Below are 27,271 nucleotides of genomic sequence, written 5' to 3'. Positions count from 1 at the left end.
GGTAGTCATGGGTGGCTTGTAGAGAGATCCATATAAAGACACCAAAATAATAGAGGTGTTGTGAAATGTATGTTTTGTATCAAATTTATTAGATGGAAATAAACTATAATTGAACGGGAAAATGATTTTGTTTGGCGACTGATTTTCCGCCTCATTAACTTTTCTCTATTCATTTCTACTTTTTTAACCATGTAGAGAACTGGAATGCAGAAAATTTCATTAAAGATAGCTATGATTATGCTCGTTAAAGCTGTTACTGTATTCTACATTGGCAATCTCAGGTTTGAACTTTTTGATTCGAAATCACTTACCAGGTATATGAAATGTTAAAGACCATGCAATTTTCAAAGAAATTAAAAGTGTATATTGTATGAAAATCAGTTTTGAAATGGCTGAGACATCCATAAAACACAGACTTTCTAATAAAAAGTAGGATCTCCTTTTTATTTCGACTTCTTTGTTTTACTTTTGTTTTTGGATATCTCAGCCATTTCAAAACCGATTTTCATCAAATAACTTGGAATTCTTTTTAGTATTGTATTTCTTATAAATAGTTATTGTATGGTTTCTATATTATCTCGTAAAAAGTCAAAACCCGATTCCCCATCTAAACCAAAACTATACCATCTTTTTAATGGAGTATACGGTGCACATTGTATATGGCATGCCTTTAACAGATTTTGGTGGCAATTCTACCACTGCTAAGTTTCGCTTGGTATACTATACCCATCAAACTTGTCTGCATTTCTCCGGCGGCGTAAAATATCCCGTAGGACATACAATGCTTATTCCAATGTATTCAGTGTTGCTATTCTCTCTCTCTCCCTCTCTCTCTCTCACACACATACACACACACACACACCCTCACACACACTATCTCCTCTCTTTCAGTGTGTGTGTGCGTGTGTGTGTGTGTGTTAGAACACATGAATGAAAAAACATAAAAGCAGTACGCCCTGCATGGGTATACCACTAGTGCACGTACTGTATCATCTAATTTTAGCATTTTGTACTTGGCGATACGGTTAAGTGTGTGTTCTTTTTCTTACAGTGTAAAACGTTTTGTAGTTGTGTATTCGCGTGTGTGCATGTGTGTGACATTAATGTGTTGTTTTGTTTTGTATCTTTTTTTTTGTTCCACGTCTTTTTCTATCAGTCTATTTATTATTTATCTTATCAGGAATCTACAGAACACAGGGCACATTGTGTAATCGTTTATCAACGTAGGATACAACACGTTTGTTTTCGAGCTGCTCGTTCATTCTTTTAATACCTACCTATGTACTAACTAGTTTGTTATTATTGCACTGGGTGCACGACTATCTACAACTGCCTACGTAACTGTTGACAAGGAGGAGAAGTAGGCCCTAATTCTGTTTGATGAGCACATATTACATTCACCTGTATGTAATCTGGCGTGAAGTATTGGTCTACTCACGAGCGCTGACACATTATTGAAAATGTAAAGTGATAGACAAGCATTTGCCGTCAAACCAAGGTTGTCCGCCATTTATTGTTTATAATGTCGGACGAAAATGTAATATATATATATATATATATATATATATATATATACATGTATATATATATATAGATATATATATATATGTATTCACTGACATCAAAGGACTTAAGGACTTAACCACAACATGGCGGGGCGGTGCAAGGACAGTAAATCTATTGACAGCAAATTTATTTATTTATTATTTATTTATACGAGGGCTTTTCGCCAGAAAGCTTGATGATTAAAGGGGTGCTACCCAACACCAGCCACGTCTATATGTGCAAGATTTGCCGTCATATATATATATATATATATATATATTATATATATATATATATATATATATATATATATATATATATATTCGTACTTTATCAATATTGGTTTTGAGGGGTTTCTTTCTCCTCCATTTTCAACATTACGCAGTAAATAACTAAATCATTTATTTTTCCCCTAATAATTCATGGTGTTGATATGATATTTCGACATATTGAGAATATGTATTTTCATTTCCATATTATTGTTCTTTTCTCAAATGTTTGTACATTGCTACTCTTTGTTGAATATGAAATAAACAAAACTAAACGAACCTATATCATGACGATGATATTCTGGACCAGCTTATTTCAAATTTAATGTAGTCAGCTGCAGAGGTATGGGAGAACAATAATTGTTGAATCCTGATAATCAAGTGTTTTTAACACTTATTTTTGTTTTGTTTTGGGTTTTCTTTTTTTTTTCAAATACCTTTTTCCTCGTCAACTATGTATCCATGGAAAGGGAACAATGTGAAAGAACACAGATACGGTTGAAAGCATGTACATGGATACAACAATGTTCTTCCTTGGTAGCTATCCGTTTATTATTTTGTTACGAAAGCTTATGTTCACTATTTACAAATCGTGCTCAACAGCAGACACAATCATGGATCGAAACTAGAAAAGCACTAACAAGTAGCATAAACAGTATTAACATGAACGACAATAAAGCTTATATCCAGAATCGAACACTGCCATTTTTCATCAAACCGTGAGTGTCATATCACAGTTGATGCGTATATTTATACAATACAGTTGATGACACGATCTTGACTTATTTAAAAAAAAAAGTTGTGATTTAAAAAAAAAGAGAGAAAAATGAGATTCAGATACCTAAAATGACAAGATATGGTCACTGATTTTCATTCTTTATACTGTCTCTTTCCATTGCAATATTCCCATCTAAATACAATATCGATAACACATACTCGCGCTTCCATCGTCATAACCCTTTATAGATTTAATACATGCTTTACCAGGTTCCGATTACTGGTGGATTAATGTGGTACGCATGAACACACATACATACATACATACATACATACACGCACACACACACACACACACACAAACTCAATTTCTCTTTTTTCGGATCCTATTATCTTTCTTTCCCTTTTACAATAAAATACCAAACATTCAGTCCATCACGTATCTTCCCCTGTAAGAGCCCCCCGAACAAATAGAAAAAAAAAGAAAAAAAAGTTTACTGACGCATTCAAATCCTTTTCAAACCTCTCAATAATGTTCATCCACGCCATCTCCAGAACCTTTGCCTAATATAGTGAAAAAGGGTCTTCGCAAGGGCTATATTGTTTTTGGAATAAAGAGGGTTGCTAAAACTCTCTAGATAATCATTGCCATAGCCTAAAATCTGTAAAAAGTGGTTCACTCATCAATATCAAGTTCATAATTAATCTGCACAGTATCAACGCAACTGTTGTTTTTAAGTCTTCTGTATGGTTTCACGCTTCTATGATAAGTGGAAAACGAAAGAATGATAGACATAGAAAAGTATAAGTGCAGCGAAAAAATACTGACATACGTTATACTTTCATGTCTCCGAAAACTCGAATTTACATGGAGGAAGAATAACTCTGTCAAAAACTACTAAAACGCCTAAATTAACAAAGTGCAAAGTGAGATTTTCGTGAAGTTCAAATCATGAAAGAAAACACGTTCAGCATCAAAATTATACACAACTCATTGAAAGTGGTTATTCCTAAACAACCCGAAATAAATCATGGAAGACGGAACATGCAGGAATGCCACTTCTGACAAATTGGGCTTCGAAGATAAGGGTTTATCGGAGACACTGAGTCGTCCTTTTAGTGTGCATGGAACAGAAAGAAGATTTAAAACTTCATGGCAAACACTGTAATTGGATTGTCAGATTACCAAATACTTAGTACAATCGTAAATAATATTGTGTTCATTGTTATGGTGATTTATAAACACTATCACTGACTATATATAAGTAGTACTTTGTCATCAGGACAACTTGTGACGTAATGTCTTAAGATATTACAACTTTTTCTTTTTTACTTCCAATTTAGACAAAAGGGGATGACTCTATAAGAACAAAACTAAACAAACAAACAAATAAACAAACAAATCAGCCGAGATGCCCGGACAAACATACTGAAAATGGTTGTAAGTCTATGAATGGAACAACAGTAGAATAAATCGTCTAAATGTGATGCAAAATATTGCATAACGTTAAAAAACAAAATGAAGACGGCTGTTTGACATGAGGTAAGGAAGAAACGTAATGGAGGTTTAAAGACAAGAATAGGCCAGAGGGCTCCCTGTCTTTGATTAATTTAAAACAACAACAACCCTAAAATATCTTACACTGTAATGATAGTCCGCATTACGTGGGTGAAAGACGAGGTAATCCTGTTATTTCCCATATATACCTGTAGGACAGGAAAAAAGTATAATCCATGCACGACATGCGATATTTGCTGTCTCAAAAGAAGTCTTTTTGTTAAGCCTTTTCTCAAGAAATATCAAGATACCTTAAATATAGTGTCATATTTTAAAGTGAAAACATGCTTTATATTACCTTACATTCAGAAAAAGAGTTATATCCATTTTGGCAGCGTAATTTGCCAAAATCTCCGGAGCATTTAGTTTCCTTGCTCAACAAACAATGATATTCTACGTTGTACAATGTCAACATTTTTCCAAACTTTTTGGCAGCTTATTTCAAGATTTCTTTCTTTTTCATTGTCAAAATAATGTGTTTTGGTTTTCGTGATGACACATTATGATTTACGTCGTATATTGATCTACATTTTAAGATATCTGGCAATCAAGCATTGCTTACAGAGCAACACCATTATTTTCTTTCCATAAATACACAGTAACTTGAAAGGGCGTTCAACTTGTTTTTTTAATTGCTTTAGTACGAATGCGGCCGCACAATTGGTGTTCACATGAACCAACGTATCCATAACGTTTGTTTAATGAGTTCATATATCACTCAAGGATGCACAATATCGTATTTCGGTAATTTGATTATGTGATATTACCTGCATATTATGAAACTTATATATGAACTGACACAGCCATTCTTGATTTTAAGAGTAACACTTTAAAAAAAAACTTGATATCACTTCAATGGGCTACATTTTCAGAGAGCGATAGTACTTTTAGAATGTCACTCAGTATGGCGCCGCACCGGTTTTCACGGCATATTTAGAATTGTTAAAGTGACCGAAATGTTAGAGTTCTTCTTCAAATTAGCATAATATATAAAAGAAAAACTTCCAAATGACTTAAAGTCATGATATCAACATCGATATACGTTTCCTTCTTTGAATTAATGGGATCATTTTGGCCTAAGCGATCTTGAACAGGCCAAAATACGAGTTGTTGTAATGGAGATTCACTGTGCGGTTGGGGAAGGCCATGCGGATACTAACGGTAGAATTCGGATGGAGGTATACGACTCCCCCGATGTAGCAGGTGTTGATTCTGCGCTCTTCACTCGCGGGACTTTCGGCACACTTGAACAAGCTGACACCGTTGACAACAATTTCATGTCCTGTGTACCTCCCCTCGTCGTAGTACTGGATCTATATCATCAAATACAGATAAAAATAGGGGACTATATAAATTGTGAACATGATCGTGCTGGTGTAGCTTGCAAGAGAAGGCCTTCACGATCCTTGCTATACATTTCAGCTGAACATCGGCTCACAAGATTATTCATGGAAACATAACATGAGCTTACTTTTTGATACCTTTGATGTCAACTTTAAGGGTTGACCTGCTGGATGAGGTCATCTTTTGGTCTATTGTTAGAATCCATTGATCATTATATGACATAATACGAATAACCATTCCTTACATACAAAGGGAACATACAAACCTCAATGTACGGTACGAATGATGCCAGGGAGAGGGAAAGCTCGATTACATTTCATGTAAATATCTTCGCATGTTCGTACAAATACCACAATTGGCAAAAATATTTACAACGTTTGCAAGCTAGGTATTTGCCAGACGACTGAATAATGTTTCCTGATCTTTTGATCTCAGTTTCAGCATTATACATTCATGGAAGTTAAATCTCAATTAAAAAAGAGTCTTGAGCGTCTTTACCAGGGTGATTTATGGTACTTGCCATTTCGGTAGCCAAATTGGAACCCCTCGATTTTTCGGAATATCACAAATAAACTCGCCTGGCTGTAAACATAGTAAACTCCCGCCCGGCTGATTGTCACATTCCCGCGCATGTGCAGTCGAAACAAGTCCTTCATGGTATCGTCCCCTTCTAACCAGTTCGCGTAACGCCAGAAAGAAACCACAGACCCTACAGATCGATGAAGACACCAGAGAAAAACATGTCTTTAATATAATGGCGTCGATTATTCTCACCTGACTGTAGACGTAGTAAAAACCGCCGGTGTGAACGGTGACGTTGCCGTTTTGAAGAGTGAATTGTCTTCGCTGTCTAAATGGAATCAGGTTGTCAAATTGCCAGTATTCGACCCAAGAACCTATCAAGTTAAGAAGTTAAACAGAGGGAAACTAAGCGCTGTACCCGTATCGACTCTTCCAAGATATTAGGATGGATCACAAACTATAGAAATGTCAATATGATTATGGCAAGTGTGGGGCGTACTATAATACGTATATACACTTACTCGTACATATGAAACACTTTATCATGCATTGTTTACTTCTTGCATCTATTCTTTGAACAGGCAACATGATTACACCAATAGATACACAGGAAAGCCTCCAAACATCTCATAGATTTCCGCAAGCAGAAACCAAACACATTTTCCAATATTCTCTATGGTTAAATTTACGAAGCCTTGTCATACCTTTAATTGGCTAGATATGAGGCAGTTTCTCAAAAAATAGATTTCGTTGACTCAAGGAAATATAATCTATTGATGCTTGAGAAACTATTTATTCAGGTTCCCATAGGGTTGTATTCATGTAAATTACAGTAAAGAACGACTGAATAAATTAGAACAAATTTAAAGTCTAGTAAAAACAACTGTACAATTATCATTCCAATATCACATAACATTGTTGAACGCAATACAGACGCAATGTCATGTTGATAATGTTCTTGTGGTCATTTTGTGCAATCTAAAATGTGTAACATGAGATTGTAAATGTTCTGATATAAGCGACTAATTGGACAAGATTTACACCATCGTAAAATCGAGATATGTGTGATAATAATCATAAATACAGCATTTGTAAATCACCATCGATCTCGTGATCTATTCTTTAAACTTTTTTTTATTGATTATGTTGATCAAAATTAATCTTCAGTGGAAGGGCATTAAGGAAATATGGGGCTGCAGATGCATGATTTCTCTCTGACACTTGACATAATGTTATGAACTGTTATCGAATTACTACAGAGGAGCACCGATTTCTGCCAGGAACAAACTTTAAGACGCCATTTTTGTTTTATACTGTGGAGCCAGACAGCGCATTGTGAATAATAATTTTCGTTCAGTTTTCGGTTTTGTGCAGTCATCACAGGTCTAGCATAATTAGCTCCGAAGTGATCTGCATTTTTGTACTTCATTTCATAACGAAAAAAAAAAGAGAAAAAAATGTCTGCCAGTCAATTAGTAATTATTTTGCGAGGTTTATAGGACACCTTCATTTCATTTGATCTGCATTTTCAGCGGGGTGGAGCGTTGAAATTCCATAACTTTGTCGTTTGCGATCCAATCAGCAATGAATTCGTGACATTTTATATTTTATTAAACTTGGACATAGCCATTTTACTTCAGCATGCTGCTCATTCAAAATAAACTGGTTACTGGTATCAACGTGTGAAGAAAACGGCGAATGGAGTACAGTGTACAAAGTGACTGTAAACATCATTAATGGCACGTCAATATTTTATAACGTGATGGAAATATCAACTGTGGCCCCATGTACACGGAACAATATCGTCAAATGCGTATCTTTCTTCTGGCGTTGCACTGTAAATCCTATGAATAGCTTTGCAAAGAAAATTGGGACAGTGCAGGAACTCTCTGAACCATGGACCATACACTGTAAAAACATCGGTGTTAGATTTAACACCATGGGTGTTAAATCTAACACCGATCAAACTTCAATAGAGGACCACACCCACAGGTGTAGAAAATGCACTGTGATGGTGTTGAAAAGTGTTCACCTGACACTTCGTGGTGTTAATTTGACACCGTACCTGGTGTTATTTTGACACTGTACTGGTGTTAATTAAAAAATGACACCACATGGTGTTGATTTGATAATTGTTGGTGTTAATATCAATGGCTTAACACCCGTCCAGCTTCAATAAGAGACCACACCAGCTGGTGTTACTGGGGTGTAAATTTATTTTCACATTTTTTCAAAAATGTAGCATTTTAATGTAAAATTCTTGATCGTCTTGTTTAAATTAAATATCAACAAGAAGTGCAGTTACTAAGAAACTCTTCAAAAAAACTTATATTTGGAAATGACACCCGGAGGTGTTAATTTAACACCATAGATGAGCACCGAAAATTTAACACCAGCTCGGTGTTCACTATTTAACACCGGACTTTTTGCAGTGTAGAAAATCTCTAATGTCAAAGAGAGGGAGATATCGATTGCTATTTTGTTGTACAAATTCGTTTGTTCATATACTTATACATTAAAAAAATGCGAGAAATCTACTACAGACGACTGAATGAGGTCACGAAAAGCCTGACGTTCATTCATTAACTGAAAAACGTCGTGCTAATTTGACTAGTCATCCTTCGGTATAGGTGAAACAAGCCCCTCGGGTAGTTCTGGGCGGGTATACACCCCAGAGACGGTAATCCTTCCACGCGTGAATAATAATAATTTTCATAAAAAGAGCAGTTGATATGTAGAATCAGTATATAACACTGAATTTCGAAAACAAACCACCGATTGGCAAAAGAACATCGATTCCATCTTTCATTCGTTAAAAAAACAGGACTCGACATAAATGCATTTAACTGATTCCCAGCTCCACACATGTATACGTGACCCTGCACCACAAAACAAACAAAAAGCCGCCAGACATGAATTTTTAGTTAAGACCATGTTCTGAGAGAGCAGACTTTAAGCTTTAAAATGATGTATAATTCAAATCAAATGGACTCTCCTAACCTATCTAAATATTGGAAAGAAAGCGCAAACTCAGGAAAAGTGTGAACTGAGAAAAGAGGCTCTGACATTTGTCTGAAGTACAGTGTATATTCAAGCACTTAATCTTTACCAATCCGTGCTTTCTGTGCGATGAATGGGACAAAAAACAGGAAGTAAACCACCAGAGTAACTACAATGAAGGGATTATCAGATTGAACTGAAATCAAGCATGCCTCATTAACACATTCTGTCAAGAATCAATGCCAACTTTCAAAGCAGTAGCATTATCCTTTCAAAAGTTATTTGAGTTGAAAGTGAAGAGTGTGTACAAGGTTTTTCAAAAATGAAAAGGGGACTCTAAAGACACACCTAATCACACTATTTTACCAAAAAAGTTCGAGATAAACTGCTAAAAAAACACACTTTCCTGCCGTTTCATGATTCCAAATTTCAGTTTAATGTAAAAAAAGACTTGCTCTTTCAGAAAATATGAAAAAGTCAAGATTGGCTAGGATGACCCATTTCACGTATTTTCAGTCCTCATGAAAATCAGTGTGTGCGACTTTATGTTCGTTTTGAGGTGCACGGTCACATAATAGTAGCCTTCAAGGAAATAATAATTTCGATTATTTAGGATGGCTAGCTTCGATAAACTGGTAGACTTTCTGGCTATCTTGACCGCGCAAACTGCCCACGCATATGAAACACATGACTACAGAGGTCTGCGGTCACAGGCACAAGTTTCAATGAGTCAGTCATCATGCAGATTTCACTTTATAAAATTATCTTGAGATATAAAAGTTATAATTATATTATATATGTTATATTGCCACAGTGTAACCTAATAACCCTCAGTGTATCATTACTCATTATTACCATATAAACAGAACCAATGGAATCCGAAAGTGACATCATTTAAATATTGTTTCTTCATATCATCATTTTCACATAGGCCTAAACTGTCAGCATTCTCATATGTCCAACGAATAAAACTGCCCGAAATTACGATACGTCATATTGCACTAGAGGTGGTCTCACAAGATAATAAGTTTGAAAACAACAGATCATTTTACTAAGTTTTGAAAGTGTGGGTATGAATTCGTATCTATTATTCATAATATTTCAGAGACTTATTTCTACAAATATTACTGCTTGATTAACGCGACATAATGGTATTGAAGGCAGTATTCATGGAATGCCTTTGTGTATTAAATATTTTGTTTGATCTTTAATATAATCAAATTGAAAATAAAATGACATGGGGCAAACTACGAAGAAACGTTAAATTTATCGAATAATAGAAAAAATAGGATTGCAATTTCCTTTTCTCCCCTGAAAAACAGGTGAATTATTTCTATGCCATAGGTAATTCATTAATTTCTCATATAGACGAAAAGGTTCGCAGCTGAATCGTAGCGTAGTACGACAAGGGTAACAAGTGTGCAATGTGATCTGTCTCAAGCAGGGAAGATTCGAAGGAAAAGGGGGATGGGAGGGAAAACAAAATGGACATTGAGGAAGATGAACCTTCCAGATGAAGTCGAAGAAATTAAATTGAATGATTATGAAATTGAAAGGAAACCAAAGCCCAAATTTTAATGTGGATTGAGAGAAAGCTGCAATATCAGTAGGAGAAACGCATCAGTAAAAGTATGAGAAAAAATAGACAATCGAATTAAAAAAAAATTACTTTTCAAAGTTTCGGTGCCGTCATTGCTGGATAAGGAGACTATTACACTTCATGACATTATTACGTCATTATGGACGGCAGTACAAAGAAAATGTGAAGAAAATAGTTTTTTTTTTCCTCTATAATAAAAGAACACTTGACTTACCCTCTTTCAGAAAGCAGGGGAATGATATTATCCTTACAATATTATGTCAGTACAAAGTAAATGAAATTTTGTGAAATTCTTCTGAATATTGTTGTCCATAGTGACGTCATGAAATGTGATAATCTCCTCATCCTTAAAACTGAACTATAAAAAGTTATAACTTTGATTCGATTGTCCGATTTTCTTCAAACTTTCTCTGTGTTCTTCTTATATTGATGCTTTCACTCAATCTACAATTCTGTTTCGGCTTTGGTTTCCTTTAAACCTTATCAACCGTTTTTATGCAAACTTCTGAGAACGCAAGTCGACCCAAAATCGAAAAAAAAAAATGGCTGAGTCGAAGTGAGGTTATATCCCTGATGGACAAACCCAAATTCTTCTGTTAAGTGGAAGTCGAAGGTTTTCCTCCGGTCCCTTGTGACCTGTTAAAAACACTTTTACACTTTAACCCTATCCCCACTTCATTTAGAAATGCTATGGACTTTGCATGAAATTCATCGGGTACCCGCAGGCCTTCAATTTTTCGTTGTGCTCCTCGAGTGCTGATTGGCGCAGAAAACTCCATAGCGTTACATACTTTGTTTAGGTCTCCTACAAATCCCTAAAATTTCCTAGAGCTAAAGTAGAATTCTTTCGCTCGAGTCACCTTGGCACACTTTGTGTGTTTGTAGTTGGTTGCTTTTTTTTTTTAGCTCTAACGTGAACAGGAAAAGTTCAATCCATTTACTATGTAATCAGACTTCTTGTTTTGAATAATTTTGAGTTTCATTGCTACATACCAGGAACGTTGAACATCGTCCAAGCGTACGGATCAAATCGCTCTGGATCTAGTGAAATGAAACAGAAATTTCAAACAGATTTCAGCTGCTAGTATAATGCATCAGCCCAGTCATTTCTTAGCATGCTCAACACTTTAAAGCCCTCAAGAGGAAATGGTGATATGAAACTCTTTCATCTTCTTCAAGAGAATTTTGAAAAGCAAGAAAATTAGTTACGTCTCAACTTCATCATTTGAATAAACACACAATTTCACAAGAGATATGATCCAAGATTTTAAAGGATGTGCTATTGATTAACATTAATTGAAAAATATAAAAAATAAACAGGAAGCCACGCGATTCAACACGAATTTCAAAAATGTGGAGCAGTATTCTTAGAAAAAAAAAGATATATATGTCCATAATAAAATTTCATGGCAGTTTGCATGTGGAAAAACACACACTTGACTACACGCTTTCTTTTTTTTTCGGTTTTATCACTCTGGCACAATGCACACATTTCTTTCAATAGATCGGACAAAGATTAGCACTACAGTCATGATGACTCACTATGACTCACTATTTTTATCTTGTCTTTGGGGTTCAGCCTCGAAAGGTCAATGGCCTGTTGCTGTCCCCCCCCCCCCACACACACACACACTCGCCACTTATCCTGAGTCACAAATTTTGATTTTTACGTGCATTATTTTGTTAATGATTTTTTTTCTGTATATTTTGTTATGCTTACATGAAATCACATTGATTTCATTTTCTTTCTTTTTCATGAGATGTGGAAAATAAACTTAAAACTTGAAACATGATCGGACAATAACCTAAGTACCCTTCGATCCTGTGAGTATAAAGATGTAACCAAGGTCACCCGTCAAATATGTGCCCGTGAATGCACTTGCTCGATGCACTTTTTCTTTTTTGTTCTTGTCATGTAAGCTAGAGAAGTCGACATGAAAGACATTCATTTTGTCATTTTACAAAGACTTTGAAGAATGAAACAAACTAATAGTTTTTGTTGTATAAGTTATATTCTATATTTATATACTTATTCTATATTAATATATATATATATATATATATATATATATATATATATATACATATATATATATATATCACTTTGATAAGTATGCAGCTTCTTCAAGGCGGAACTGGAAAAAATATATGATTATTCAAACATATGCCTCACTTAAACATTCTGTCACTGATTTCTTGACGTGATTCATGTCAACTTTTAATTATTTGGTAAATATCATGGGATTGTTGATGTAATTTGATTGATATACGTGAAAAAAAATGCGAAAAATCAAGTGAAAATGATAATGTCTGCAGTCTTGTTTAATGGCGATCGAAAGTTGTCGAAATATGATACCAGTATATATCAATTTCGCGTCAAAATGCCAAATTATGTAAGTTTACAAGCGAAAATGCGTTTGGCATCACACAAGACTGATTTATAAAAAGTTTTATGTTACTTGGCACTTGAAATCACTATTCTTTTAAATGTAATGGAAAGATAAGCGTCTCTACAAAAGGTTTGGCCACTGTTTCCCTTACAATTAGCCATCTCTCTATCTTTCTCTCTTGCGCAAGGGTTCATTTGAGAATGAAATTTTGAAAATCATGTGTGGTATATATAAAAGATGTACTGAAAAAGTGAAATTAAGGGGTTTTGTTTCTTTTCCTTTTTTTCATTTCAATTTCAGATACCGGATTCAGTTTGACAGTCTATTTATAATGCATCAATCCTTTCACTTTCAGGCAGTGAGGGAATAAGAGTAAAGGCGGGAATAAACGTAAAGTCGGGAAAACAGACAGAAAACAATAGTATACAGACACACCCACATCCACACACACATACACTCGAACAAGGTTTGCTGTTAGCAAGCTATTGGACGAGGCTGTATCGCGATATGATATAAATCTTTTTTTAGCATTCCTCCCCATTTCCAGCATTTCCGTAAAATATTCTGTAAACTCGTCTTTTATTATGTATTGTGATGTAATTTATGCATTGAATTTCTGTAAATAATATTCATATGCTTCTGTTGGAAATGAAAAAAAATGAATGAATGGAAAAAAAATGAATATTGTTTGCTTAGATATTGTCATATCCAGAGTATAGATTGAAACCATTCTAGAATACCAACTTACATCTCCTAACAAAACTATTTTGTTAGTCTCTGTTACATTTCTTGCAAACAGGGCGGAAGTGTGTTGTAATATTAAAGAATTTCCCGTTACTATAAATATATATATCATCATGAAGTAAGGTACTTTTTTCATGTTTCAAAGTAGGTTTTGCATTTTCACTGTAATAAATAAAGTCCCTAATCCTTACGATAAGCCCGATTCCTATTGCTTCAGAACGTTATTTCTTTACCTGCAATTTAGAATAGGGGCTTGATACTGCGTTTTTCTTTTCTTCGAAATTTCTACCTGATATTTTTTGTTTTGCTTTTTATAGTTCCCACTGAAGCTTCTTTCAATCCTTTAAGAGGAATTCAAGTCCAGTTTAGAAGTTAGTCCGGTAAGAAAGTAAAATCGTGCGAGTACAAGAGTGAAAATGTGATTAAAATCGGATTAAAAAAATCAGGGAAGTTATGATTTTGTGAAGTTTGGCTCATTTCTACAGAATGGTTGTCGTACAGCTGAATGGATATTCAATGATTGAACTGATAATCTTCTTTTATTTCTCCATTAATCGTGTACAAAAAAAAATGGCGAAAATTCAATGTTTCTGTTATCAAAGTGTACAATCATGTTATTTCTGGTAGAATAACTTCAGCATAATAATCAGTTAGATATATCAGGGCTTGAGACTGGTTAGTAATTGCGTTTACATGTAAAACTGTAGATATCATAATTTTATGTACAAACCACGTTTGTATATGGCAGGCTGTGCTTTATTATTTGTATATTCATATTGACAGTTGAAGAAATGCTTCTTAAAAAATTAGCGAAATTTAAAAATGTCACGACTTCCTTACTTTACATCTGATTTTGATCAAATTTTCATTTCTGTGCTGTGAAAATATCACTCCTATTTTTCAGATAACTTTCAACGGCACTAGAATCCCTCTTTAATTTGCAAAATTACTATCTTGACACAGTATTGCGCTATTTTGTCGATTTTTTTCAAGTTTCCTTAGTTTTCTTTCTATGAAAGCTGTCCATTATAGAGTACCTTAGAAGTGCTTGTGTAATCGATGAACAGCACACAATATGCATATGTTAATTTTTTGGTGTTGTTTTATCAAAAGACCACCAATGCGTTATGTTAACGCGTTGTTATTGTATTACAATGCAAACAAGAGGCGCCAATGGTCTGGGTGTTTGGTTGTGCTTGAATGAGGTTAGAACATAGAAAATGTCATAGCAACTTACGGACTCGTCGGGCAGAGTCTACATCTCCCTGGAAATGAGCAAAGGCTGGTTCGGGAAGGCATTCTGTAAAACAAGAGTGAAGAACAATTACCAAGAGAAACAAACCTATGGGCATTCTCAGTGAGACATCGAATCAATTGCAAGAATCGAAAAAAAATTGCACAACCCGTGTTCTTGCACGGCGACAGTTATTATTATTTTTTTTTTTTTGTAACAAGGAGACGCAAAAACACATCGACGCTTGGTAGAATATTTTCCAAGTCTTTACTCTGTCTCAAGGTACATGCAGAGATCATGCTCGCAATAAATCAAGAAAAAGTACTATTAAGAAACAAGTAATTCCGTAATTATATATATTCCACCTTTGCTGAATATGTGCGTGTATATATATATATATATATATATATATAATATAACGTACTACAATAATAGTTTAGATGGCATGTTTATTATGTATGTATATTTATATATATATACATGTACATTATTTTGTATGAGGGGAGGGTTGAAGACATACACATGAAATTTGGGGGTATAGTCGTGTTGCCATTCTGTCGACGCTCCCGATCGTAAAAAATCATAGAAACAGAAATTGTTTGTATATGCAATATTACACCTTGAGTGGCACTTTATCTGGTCTTGAGCTAATTTGCGTGGAATTCTACATAAAAAAATTTCAGTCGTTTTTTGAATAAAGCTGAATGAAATTGTCCGAACTACTCGTACATTCTTTCTTTTAATATACGGTAGCTTTCTTGTGTTGCAGCGATTCACAATGTGAAGGGTATCACTTTTACACTTAAACCACTTTAACATACACTGTTAAATACGTGTTCCTCGAGCGTATACAGAAGTTGCAAAATATAGACAAATAGGGTGCCAAATAAACATTGATCAAACAAAAGCAAAAATACAACTGTAGGTACCAAACTTCCGCGAGTACTATTTGAAATTGATAGTAATAGGGCGTACAAGTTGTCATTCATTACTTTCTTAAATTCTTCAAATCTCAATCTACTAATGTACAAAAGCGACCCACACAAATCTCCCTTCAATAAACATTTTTGAGGTAGTCTATAGGTCCCCGCTTCTCAAATGGTGAGCAGCAAAGCTCTGCCAGGTGGGCCACGATGTCGGCCAAAATATCAATAACTAGATATATCGCTACGGCGACTGATATGCCTCCGCCATAATGCATGGTTCTCCTAATAGGTCTATAGTACAATGTCTTGACAATGTGTGATGACAGTTTCAAACAATTGGCAAAATATTAAAATGACAGGTTTGACACAAATGTGCTGAATGTTCACTTTCCTAGAACTAGGTTCAATTGGATGAATGATTAAAATGTCAGAGTGCAGGTATTTGGGGAACTGATGATTTTCACTTGACTTTTGACCCTTTTATAAGTTTATGCATTGAGTGATTTTTTAAGGTATTGAGAAAAAGTATAATTTCAGTATCAAATGGGAAAATAGCATTATCTAAACCTGGTCTTTGACCTTTGACCTCACAGTTCCAAAGAGAATCACTGTTAGGTTGAACATGCATAAATATGTAAGTTTCATGATGATACCTTGAGTTACTTTTGAGATATGGAGGAAAAAGTGCAATTCAGCACTTTCACTTGACCTTTGACCTTTTGACCTTTGACCTTTTGGCAAGAAACTTCCCACAGAATATATATTGGGTAATACATGTATACATCAAGTTTTAAAAAAACAAACCTTCATTCATTGCATAAATATAAGGAAAGTAGTGATATTTTGAGAGTTGACCTTGACCTTTGACCCCCCTGACCTTTGACCCATGACCCCCAACTTCCCTAGATAATCACTGCCCATCGGTACAAGCATATATACTAAGTTCCATGAAGATACCTTGAACCATTTGCGAGATATGGAGAAAAAACATGAAATTTCAATTTTTTTTTCACAAAATAACCTGTGACCTTTGACCTCACAGTTCCAAAGAGAATCACTGTTAGGTTGAACATGCATAAATATGTAAGTTTCATGATGATACCTTGAGTTACTTTTGAGATATGGAGGAAAAAGTGCAATTCAGCACTTTCACTTGACCTTTGACCTTTGACCTTTTGGCAAGAAACTTCCCACAGAATATATATTGGGTAATACATGTATACATCAAGTTTAAAAAAAAAACCTTCATTCATTGCATAAATATAAGGAAAGTAGTGATATTTTGAGAGTTGACCTTGACCTTTGACCCCCTGACCTTTGACCCATGACCCCCAACTTCCCTAGATAATCACTGCCCATCGGTACAAGCATATATACTAAGTTCCATGAAGATACCTTGAACCATTTGCGAGATATGGAGAAAAAACATGAAATTTCAATTTTTTTTCACAAAATAACCTGTGACCTTTGACCTTTGACCCTGTGACCCTAAAATCCACACAAAGTATTATCCCCCAAGGATATACCCTCATACCAAGTTTGATGTAAAACCACAACACGGTTCTTGAGATATCGACAAAAACAAAACGGGACGGACGGACGTACGTACGGACGGACGGACGGACGGACGGACGACCCGAAAACATAATGCCTCCGGCCACTTCGTTGCCGAGGCATAAAAATATTTGTATTCTATCGAACTGGGCCTCGAAAACACTTATAGGGCCAAAGTGGGCCTCGGTTTATGAAAGGTTAAGAAGCTTTGGTCTTGATGTTGACCATAGAACAATCACAATTTCAAGCTTTTAATTGGATAATACCATTTGACGGCTTCTTTGGTATATTTTTTGTTTATTCAGAGGTGTAAGGTTTTATTGATTTCCTTACGACGCATAGTATCTTTGACCCACCCCCCCCCCCTCCTAGCACACACACACACACACACACACACACATGATAGCAGGAGGTACTGTGTGGCAGTGTCCCGTTAATTGTTTTCTCCCATAGACAAATACTCCTACAATGTCATTCTTACTCCCACAGCGCCTGACTAAACAAAGCGAAACATAAGCTGGAACCCCCACAATTATTGTACTATAGTACCTCTTGCTCGTCCACAAACACGCACATGTATCTTTCATCCATGTCACACTATGAAACAGAAAAACACTCAATGGCAACACAGTTTAACAATATAATATTACACGCACTAATAACACAGGATGACACTTGCGGCTTACAAAAATATGCCAATTGTAGCATAAAAATACATAGCACTGCGTGAGTGTACAGAAGAATACAACATACAGCTCAGGCCACCGTGGAATTCCGACGAGAGTGGGACGTTTCTATTTACTTTCGTCACAGGGCTGCCATTGGTGGGCGTGAAGTTATATACATGGATTGTTTGTTTGTTGTTGTTGTTTTCCCCTCTCTCTCTCTCTCAATCGACTTCTCCCAGCTACCAGAAGACATAAAAGCGAAATATAAAATCTCGTCTTCTTGACATCTCGGACAAGTTGGCGAGTTGTGAGGTCAAGATGACTAGATATCTGAGATCTTCTCGATCAGACGATACCGGACCGGAGAAGTCTAGAGCACAAGATTTCGGATCTCGTTTTCTCGACTTCATGGATCTGAGCTCCGATCCGAGAAGACGACAAAAAACTCGGAACCAAGACATCGAGAATATATTATCTTATATCTCTCCTTCTCGGATCAGAAAAGACGATGAATTTTCTCGTCTTTTCGATGGCACTCACAAGCTTGCGTAGATATTAGGTACTTTCCTGCCGATCTTATAATAGCCTGATGGCGATCCATTGTTTTGCTTGTTTTTCTCTTTGTTTTAGCCGATATCCTATTCGATGCCAATTATGGGTACAAGGTTGTCAATCCTATCTGAACATATACGGCGCCATGATCCCACCCACTTGCCTTACTGTACTGCATCACTTACACACACACACACACACACACACACACGCATACTAAGATAATGTGATCATTGTGGGCCGCGCCGCACCTGCCCTGGTCGAAAAGAAATACATTTGTAATACACAGTTCCACGTGCATGCTCGCTCAAAGGGAGACGAAGTGTTCAAATAGTTCCATGGCACAAATGCTCCTGCGACAATTGCTCCCATGAAACATCTGCCTATATTTCAATGAGCCGAAATGTCCTGTGTTCTAAAGTTTTCAACGTATCCCCTCCCCCTTCCTCCTCACTCACTTCAATGAACTGATGGATGAAAAAAGATACTCCAACTAGAACTGATGCTATGTTTTGTTCATATATGTATTCTTATTAAACGCTCGCAAGCGTAGCTGCTCACAAAATCGTTCCCAGACAAATCTAAAAATGATAATAACCTGAGCCTATTTATGTCCACTTCAAGGAATAAGAATAACGAGCTGTTTAAGCTGTGCAAGGTTCAGTTGATTCAGTAATTATCGAGCAATAAACGCCCTGCACTCCGTTTACTTTGCTTACTTCGCTTCCATATCTCGTACAACCAACTATGACGTCAATGCTTTTCAATAAAGCAACGCAAGTGTCAATTTGTATAAAGCTATATAATGACAAAAAATGTGCTCGTATCATTCCATCATCAATTTGGTGATAACGATGGTGACGATAATAATAATCATACCGAACAATGTTTATTAATCATCTTGGAAGGTTGTCGAGAAAGAGAAAAACAGCGAAAGCATGAATGTACAAAAGGTACGATTGTGCGAATCTGCTATTCTGGATTTCTTTAAAGATTTGTAAGGACATATATTATCACATGTTAGTACAATAATTGGTACGATTTGTTGACACATGCTACGGTGGAAAAAAAAAGTTGTGTATTTGATGTCTTATCAGAGTTCGACATCTGCGATGGTCCGGTGGCACGCCCACTAAAAATAGTATCGAGCTCTGCTTATGTACCTTTAACATCAGTTTGTACTCATATGTTCAATTGTCAAACACTTCAGGAAAACGTGTCATTCTTCCTTTATAGACATGCTTTTATCAGACTCAAATGTAAACCCCTAAGGCTGATGAAAAAAATGATATTGAGCATACCTTGAAATCTTCGGCAACGATTTCTCTGGCCACTCTCTGGTAGGATAAACAAGAGAAACACACAATCTTCTCTTTTCCAAATCAAATACCAAACAAACACACTCATCACTTTGCGTCGATGCTCCAGTAATATATCAATAAATTTATGAAGTCAGTAAATCAAAATCTAGTGAAGAGCAAATGAGATTCTTTAACATGCGAGCTTTGAAGCATTCTTGATTTCCTTTCTTTTTTCCGATTCAACGAATTACTCTATTATTTTGCATATGAAGACAACAGGCATGGTTATTCAGGAAAGACGGTATCATTAGTCATGTAATTTTAAGAAATATGCAAATATTCAATTTGACCTGATTTTTGCGTTATGTGTGTTTGTTAGTGTTAGAGGATGGTCCTTCCCAAGTGAAAATTATTTTGATAATTGGGAAAAGAGTATACAAGGAATCGTTGTGGAAATAACGTTGACTTCCTAGCTCTGCCTTCCTAGCCCGGCGTATTATGTTACTGACTCGGAGAGGAGGAGGGGGAGGGAAGGGGAGGGGCTGATTAGGGTTGATGCATGAAGGATGAAGCGCATGGCAACTCATAAAATTAGCTACAAAAATAGCCAGCCAGCTACAAAATAGGCGATATGGACCTACAGATCAGGTGGTAGACAGACCAACTATACAGCCATGCAGGATGAGCGGTATGTAATGTAACAGTTTATTGTGACCTTATTCTCCTCATCTGTTGGTACTCTCGTTTCTGACTAACGTTGATCTTTGTGATAAAGATCTTGATACGTGCGGATGAAATGCAAGCTTCCACACATTTATTTCCCTCTGAAAATACATTCTTGATATTCACTTTCAATACAGATATAAAAATAAAAATTATAACCATGATAATAATAATTACAAGAGACAGCCGAACAAAAAATATATTCTGTTGATACAGTTTATGTATCGCCATCACGTGCTGGTACTTTTGAAGCTTTATCAATAAATAAAAGTGTAATTGAGATTACCACGACTACTCCACGATTTGCAAATTGTGATATACATGAACAACGACAATAACAGCAACCAAAAAAAAAACAAAAACAAAAACAAAAACAAAACAAGTAACGGCAAATCGTGGCGTGCGAGGATCACGCGACAGTGGGAATCCCGCACAACAGGCAATCTTTTCACGAAAGCTTTCGAGTGCAGTCAGCCAGCACCATATCAACAAAGAACAGCGAGTAAATTGTGCTCTCGTGGGTTTTTCGAAGCAAGTGAAGGTTAAACGTAGCAAGACCGTCCAAGCCGGAAGACATTGCAGACAGTAATACATAACTACTCTACCCTCTTCGCTAGTGTGATGGTAAGTAAGGGAAGCAAACGAAGTTTAAAAGGCGTTCGAAAGTTTTGAATACATGATGCGCGGCCATAACCACATGTATGGTCTACGTATTACGTAATAATCGTGTTCCAGCAACCATGCTGATAGCAATAGAAAGAATAACCAATGTCAATAGATACCATGGGAAAGCAAAAGAAAATAAAAGACGTGTATAATGACAATCAGTGGCGGATCCAGGCGGGGGCGCACTGGGCGCCCCCTTAATTTTTTGTTAAAACAGAAGAAATGAATAGAAAAAAGAATGAGGGGTGCGCGTGCGCCCTTTAATTTCGTAAAGGCGCGCACTATTTACGGAATTCCTGGATCTGCCCCTGACACTGCATGTCCTTGCAAAGCAGCTACCACATCCCACGTCATGAAACAGTGGCTTTGGTTCTCTTCATCTCTCTCGAGCGAGAGGAGTGTGTTGGGGCATAGTAGCGCAGTGATAACGGGAGGCATTTTTGAAATAATCATCTGGAAGATATACACGTTCCTTAAAGGGGCATTCCATGCATTTCTTTTGAATACAATTTCACATTATAGTGCATAAATCAATGGTGTCATTAGTAAATTTGTGGAATTTATCATGGTCCCTGAGAGCAGATAAACAAATACTCTGGAAAAATACCCCCCCCCCCCCAAAAAAAAAAAAAACAAACAAACAAACAAACAAACAAAACAAAAACATGATACGCTGAACAAGGATGATAACATAGGAGGCTCACGTATTCCAGTAATGTAGCAAATGTAATTTATTACAATACCACTTGCCTAAGAAGTTCACACTGTGTAGAAATTATGCATGCTTTCTCCTTTTGTTCTGCTTCCTTGAACGCCCAATTCTGCATTCTAATGTAAAGCTGCTATGCAATCACTTTTGTTAATTGTGATTTGTAATGAACAATGTTCTTATTCCTCATCCTAATCACGGACAATTCTGAGACTCTGTACCCAGTATGATATTTATTGATGTCCGAATGCAAAAGTCAAAAAATCATCTGGAGGTCTCTTTTAAACATTTGGCTGTTAGGTTCAAGTGCTTCTGGCATCTTCCATAGGCGAACAATCGATGTCTGCAGTGATCTAAAATGTTAAGAAAAAAAAGTTATTTTGTTCACCACTATGAGTTGATTTCTGTTCGAAATCCGAACAAGGGCTTCGAAGCTTATGAATGGAAAACACGAAAGTTGTGTCTCATAAATTTCACTGAAGTGTAATGGCTCATAATAAGCCCCCTTCCCGGTGGATTTTGGAAATCTCCCACACACAAGTAATTTCAGAGAACTAATGGCACATGAGTTTTGCCATCTTTAACGCTGTAAAGGAGGCGTATCTGTTTGATGTAGAACCAAAACAAATGTTAGCTAACTCTAATGGAGACAACATACTAAAGCATGAAAGATACGAGCATTGACACATAGTGATTATGCAAATGCTGCAAGCTCTTAAAATACTTTTAATCCTGTAAGTCATTTGAATAAAGGTCATGCTAATGAGATGTATATATTGCTCTTGATTAGCCAAAGCATTCAGCACACTGTTAATAAGCCTAGAATGTAAACGAAATCATTATTATTGAATGGTACTTGAAAAATAAAAACAATCAACTCATTAATCACAATAGACCTGACTTTGAACGGTTGAATACGTATAACATTTCATTTAAACCGTTGTTACACAAACAGAGTTTATTATTAGTAACTTTGTGCTTTCACAGTTTAAGCAAAGTTCCAAAGCGATATAGATACGATATACAAGCACTGAAGCAAACATAGATTAGAAAATTAATTGCAAAAACTGCTACAAGCGGCTCAATGTGAAGAGTCTCTTGCGTACAGCTCCGTGCTTTTGGCCAACTGAATGATAAGTAAAATCAAATTGTTTAAAACTTTGTGTTGCTTTCTAGAGTAACATTTGACTCCCGAGATGAGTAAGATAGTATTAATTTATGTAAACATGCACGCATGGCGTTGTTAGATATATATAGATTGTATATTCCATGTGATATTTTTTCTTTACAAGAGCGTGCTCACTCAGAATACATAATCATAAAAGAATTAGGTCACCTCGTTCAAAATATCCCGACTGGAAGGAGCATGCAGTGTGTCAAAGTGTGTTCACAATGTGTTCACATAGTCGACTATAAATGAAGAGCTTGCTTCAAAAAGGCCCTATATCCATCGCCTTTTCAATGGATTTAGCGCCTTTTGGAAACGAGCTCTTCAAATAAGTATGATGTACATTAGTGTATGTGGAGACGCTCGAACTTAACAGTGTGAAGATGATTTCACACTGTGCTGTTGTTTTTCACATAGAGTTCGCAAAGTAATGTTTTGTTTCACACTGAATCGACAATTCACAATGTGTTCATATCGTTAAAAGTTAACAGCGTGGAGAGATTTCACAGTGTGTTTACAATGTGCTTACACTGTGGGACACAATGTTCTTTCCAGCGGGGATTACCCACTACAGACGCACGTGGGGAGCAACCCATTTCAGGCCGGGATTCCCAAGAGTTACTTCCGCCGGATGTGCCATCTGAAGTCGATTCAGACGTGCTTTCTATTCTCAACGTTATATAAATACAATCCACTCCGCGTTCAAGAGTACCTCATCAAATATATTTATAGATAGATACATAGATAGATAGATAGATAGACGGTATTTTATTGATATATTCATGTCTCGCAGTCATATATATCGCAAAAGAGACAACAACGGGTACAAAACAAGTATTCAAATCAACTAAAGAGTAGAATACAATGGGAGAGTTGTGATTGCGAGCGATATCATTATAACTCGAATTCTATGACTTCTCTTTGTCTGGCGTAACTCCCCATACTGCAAGTACATTCGGCTTGAAAACAGAAAGGGGTTAGATAGATAGATAGATAGACGGTATTTTATTGATATATTCATGTCTCGCAGTCATATATATCGCAAAAGAGACAACAACGGGTACAAAACAAGTATTCAAATCAACTAAAGAGTAGAATACAATGGGAGAGTTGTGATTGCGAGCGATATCATTATAACTCGAATTCTATGACTTCTCTTTGTCTGGCGTAACTCCCCATACTGCAAGTACATTCGGCTTGAAAACAGAAAGGGGTTTTCATATAGAAAAGAGTGTTTGTCTTTCTCCCCCCCCCCCCCAAAAAAAAAAAAAAAAAACTGCAGCAAAATCCGATAGATATCAAGCATGTTAAAGGCCAGTAGAAGTTTGTTTGACGTTCTGTTCACTGCGCCCCTTAAAAAGAAGGTGTCTTGGCAGCGTTATTCAAACGAAATTGAATAACCCCTCTGGGTTAGGAGCGGGATAGATACGACTGCTTTCATATAAGTCTAAATAATTAATGTTTGTCCTCGTCTATGACGTCGATAAACACAGAGGGCATTGTGATATTATGGAGACGGTTCTGTGTGGGCACGTGAACGGAATAGCCCCGGGTTCAAAACTTGCCAGACGCGTGCTTGTTTTGGACAAGACGCTTTACTCACATGGCATGCTTCTCTTTTTCACACAGGTGTATTACTCGAATTGTCGGTACAACACGGGAAAGGAACTCGTGAAGAGCATTAAACACTAAAAGGTTGCTCTCAGTGAGTGGAGTTACAATTGATGATATTCAGTGATGTGTCATCATCACACATACGGCGAGAAAGCAGGAAAGAGAGCACTTGGAAATCTGAGAATTTCAGAATTTACAAATCCAAAAGGTCATGATCCGATCTTTTTTGCGTGAGACACAATGTGAGGATCTGTATGTACAAAAGGACGTTACCTTCCAAGGATTAGAGACAATCATGTAAAAGTTACCGTTTACCATTTGGAGCAGTGATTTTAAAAGTGTTCAATATATCACATATGAGGCATAATATGTAGATCAGTTGTTTTACAAAAACATCCTACCATGTAAAAACTTTGCAATAAAGCCTTTATGAAATATAAGGAGATATATGCAGATGAGTTGTTGTTCTTGGATGGTTCGTTTCAGAGGCAAATCATTCATATTTTCACATAATTTGATAATTAATTAGCAACAACTTTCCTTTTTATCAGCTCTTGCCAAAAAAAAAAGTTTATTCAAAGTTCAAATTAGTTATTGAACTTATTTACAATTCTATCCTCACAGCATTTTTGAGTGCCAGTTTGTTTATTTTGGTGCTGGATATTAGTTATGATTTCAGATTGAAAGACTGTCATGTATTCACCCGGAGTGGATCTTTAGACATTGCAACTAAAGGCAATGATATTGCCTATCGTCATCAGCTGCACATTACAGCTCATCCAAACTTGGTGAATTTGGGTTCTTAGTCTTTCATGCATACGAAATTAGCCTTTCCCGCGCATGCGTAAATCGTTACTACGAGCACTGGGCGTTGCATCAGAGAGGTGGGGGAAAGAGATCCACCTCCCTGGTTGCGTCAGCTCAAAATTATCCTCGATCCCGGCCTGAATGGGATTATTAAGGGATTAGTATAACCATTCACCTCGCCTGCGGTCGCCATGGCCAGAGTCCCTCCGACTTTCCCGGCCCCTCTGCCCCGTGCTCTCGCGGCCACTTTCGCGGTGGCGGTTGCGGTTTTGTGACTCACGGTTTTCCGTCTGCCGCTTGTCCCTTGCGCCAATCGGTCGGTCTGTGGTTTCAGTGCCGCTGACGTCAAGCTGATATTGCCGCTCATTGGTGGAAAGTTTACCGCCGAAGTATTCCAGCAGTGTGTCTCCTCCATCGCCGCCGTTATCATGGTAGTAGGGCGTGTCCCCGTCCTAATGCACAGCGGAAGATGGGTTGGGAAAAGAAAGAAATACATTAGAGTTACACAGCTGTGATATTCAAATACGTAACGTTTTAGTTTAAAAATCACCATTCATGCTTTATAGCTGATTCATTGGTCTGTATGTTGTAACTGACTGCTCCAGTTAGCAAATGCTACAATAATTTATTTTCCAAAACAAAATCAAAATGTCTGTATATACCTCATCGAGTGCGGACAAACTGCCAGATTCTCCTCTCGATTTGTCGAGTAAATCAAAAGTGTCACTAGAAATGGACGATTTCGATTCATCTTCCTCATCTTCTGCAGTAAGAGCATTGGAAGCACCAGCTTCTATTGGTCCCTCGGGGATGGCTGGGCTCTGGACCGGTATTTGAACGCTGCTGGTCAAGGCGCATTTGTCTTCCAATCGCTGCATCCTGGCGTGCAACGCCGAGATGTCAGAGTACAAGCCCTGGATGAGATAATTCTGAGCACGCACTTGAGACAGCGCGCAGATTGCCGGTGCAGTTGCCAACACGAGGGCTGTTACAATAGCGCAAAACCGGGCCAAGCTCGGCACTGGTGAACCAGTCTCTTCGGCATGCATGCTGGCGATGCCGAGATCGGACGTTTTTTCCTTATAAGCCGCCATGATTCCGAATTTGCACTCGTCGAGACGCTCTTCACAATTTCAGACTTCGATTTGCCTCGTGTGTTAAATACTGCATTACTGGCAGACACTTCTGTAGAAGTGCACCCGACGTGCGTCTGCTCATCGTGCCACCATGAACAACAAGTGGATGTTTACAATTAGAATTTGAACCCCGAACAACCCTATAACCGATCACTTACCTGTACTCGATCGCTTGATCGTGCGGATCGTTCTTTCCTATTTGAGGAGAGAAAAAAAAGAAATGTGCAAAATCTGGAGCCCTATTCCCCAGGTCAGCTCAAACAGGTTGTCTGCTAACTTTACGCACTGGAAGTAGCCCTGGGTTTCTACAAGACCCTCCCAAAAGTAGTGCGCGGTTAAGGGCCGTGTATCTCGTCTAAACTGCGAACTTAGGCGGGGCTGCGTCCTCTGATTGGTCAGAAGCAAACCAACAGGCACTTTGACAGCAGTTCATCAGCATACTCGGCAATGCCGTCGGCGAGGCGGCGCTTCTTACAGATGAGTTCACATTTTAGTCTCCTGCAGTTTTCGCGCCCTTTGTTCCT

General features: G+C 37.0%; 1 protein-coding gene across 7 annotated transcripts; it reads right to left on the bottom strand.

Moving 5' to 3' along the window:
• Nucleotides 1-2,353: 2,353 nt before the first annotated feature.
• On the bottom strand, nucleotides 2,354-26,825 carry LOC139709389 (uncharacterized). 7 transcript variants are annotated; one of them, XM_071621352.1, is made up of 7 exons: nucleotides 26,274-26,825; nucleotides 25,787-26,063; nucleotides 19,925-19,960; nucleotides 14,927-14,989; nucleotides 11,549-11,596; nucleotides 6,208-6,329; nucleotides 2,354-5,402 (listed from the first exon to the last, which is right to left on the bottom strand). In XM_071621352.1, the coding sequence occupies exons 1-7, from the start codon at nucleotides 26,703-26,705 to the stop codon at nucleotides 5,166-5,168; spliced, it is 1,215 nt and encodes a 404-aa protein (XP_071477453.1). In that variant the 5' UTR covers nucleotides 26,706-26,825; the 3' UTR covers nucleotides 2,354-5,165. The 7 variants fall into 7 exon arrangements, with proteins under 7 accessions (XP_071477453.1, XP_071477452.1, XP_071477457.1 ...); XM_071621351.1 differs by lacking the exon at nucleotides 6,208-6,329 and adding an exon at nucleotides 6,012-6,142; XM_071621356.1 differs by lacking the exon at nucleotides 11,549-11,596.
• Between the last annotated feature and the right edge of the window lie 446 nt (nucleotides 26,826-27,271).

The sequence above is a fragment of the Diadema antillarum genome, unplaced genomic scaffold (genome assembly GCF_040938485.1).
Source record: "Diadema antillarum isolate AM-2024a unplaced genomic scaffold, OU_Dant_1.0 seq00001431_RagTag, whole genome shotgun sequence".
NCBI lineage: Eukaryota > Metazoa > Echinodermata > Echinoidea > Diadematoida > Diadematidae > Diadema > Diadema antillarum.
This window is presented reverse-complemented; position numbering and strand designations above follow the sequence as displayed.

Excerpts from the sequence above, each read along its gene's own strand:
- LOC139709389 (XM_071621351.1), bottom strand. The coding sequence starts at position 26,705 with ATGGCGGCTTATAAGGAAAAAACGTCCGATCTCGGCATCGCCAGCATG. Across the intron at positions 26,064-26,273 it reads GTTTGTCCGCACTCGATGAG|GACGGGGACACGCCCTACTA; the intron begins GTATATACAGAC and ends GCTGTGCATTAG. Across the intron at positions 19,961-25,786 it reads CCATGGCGACCGCAGGCGAG|AGAGTGGCCAGAGAAATCGT; the intron begins GTGAATGGTTAT and ends TTATCCTACCAG.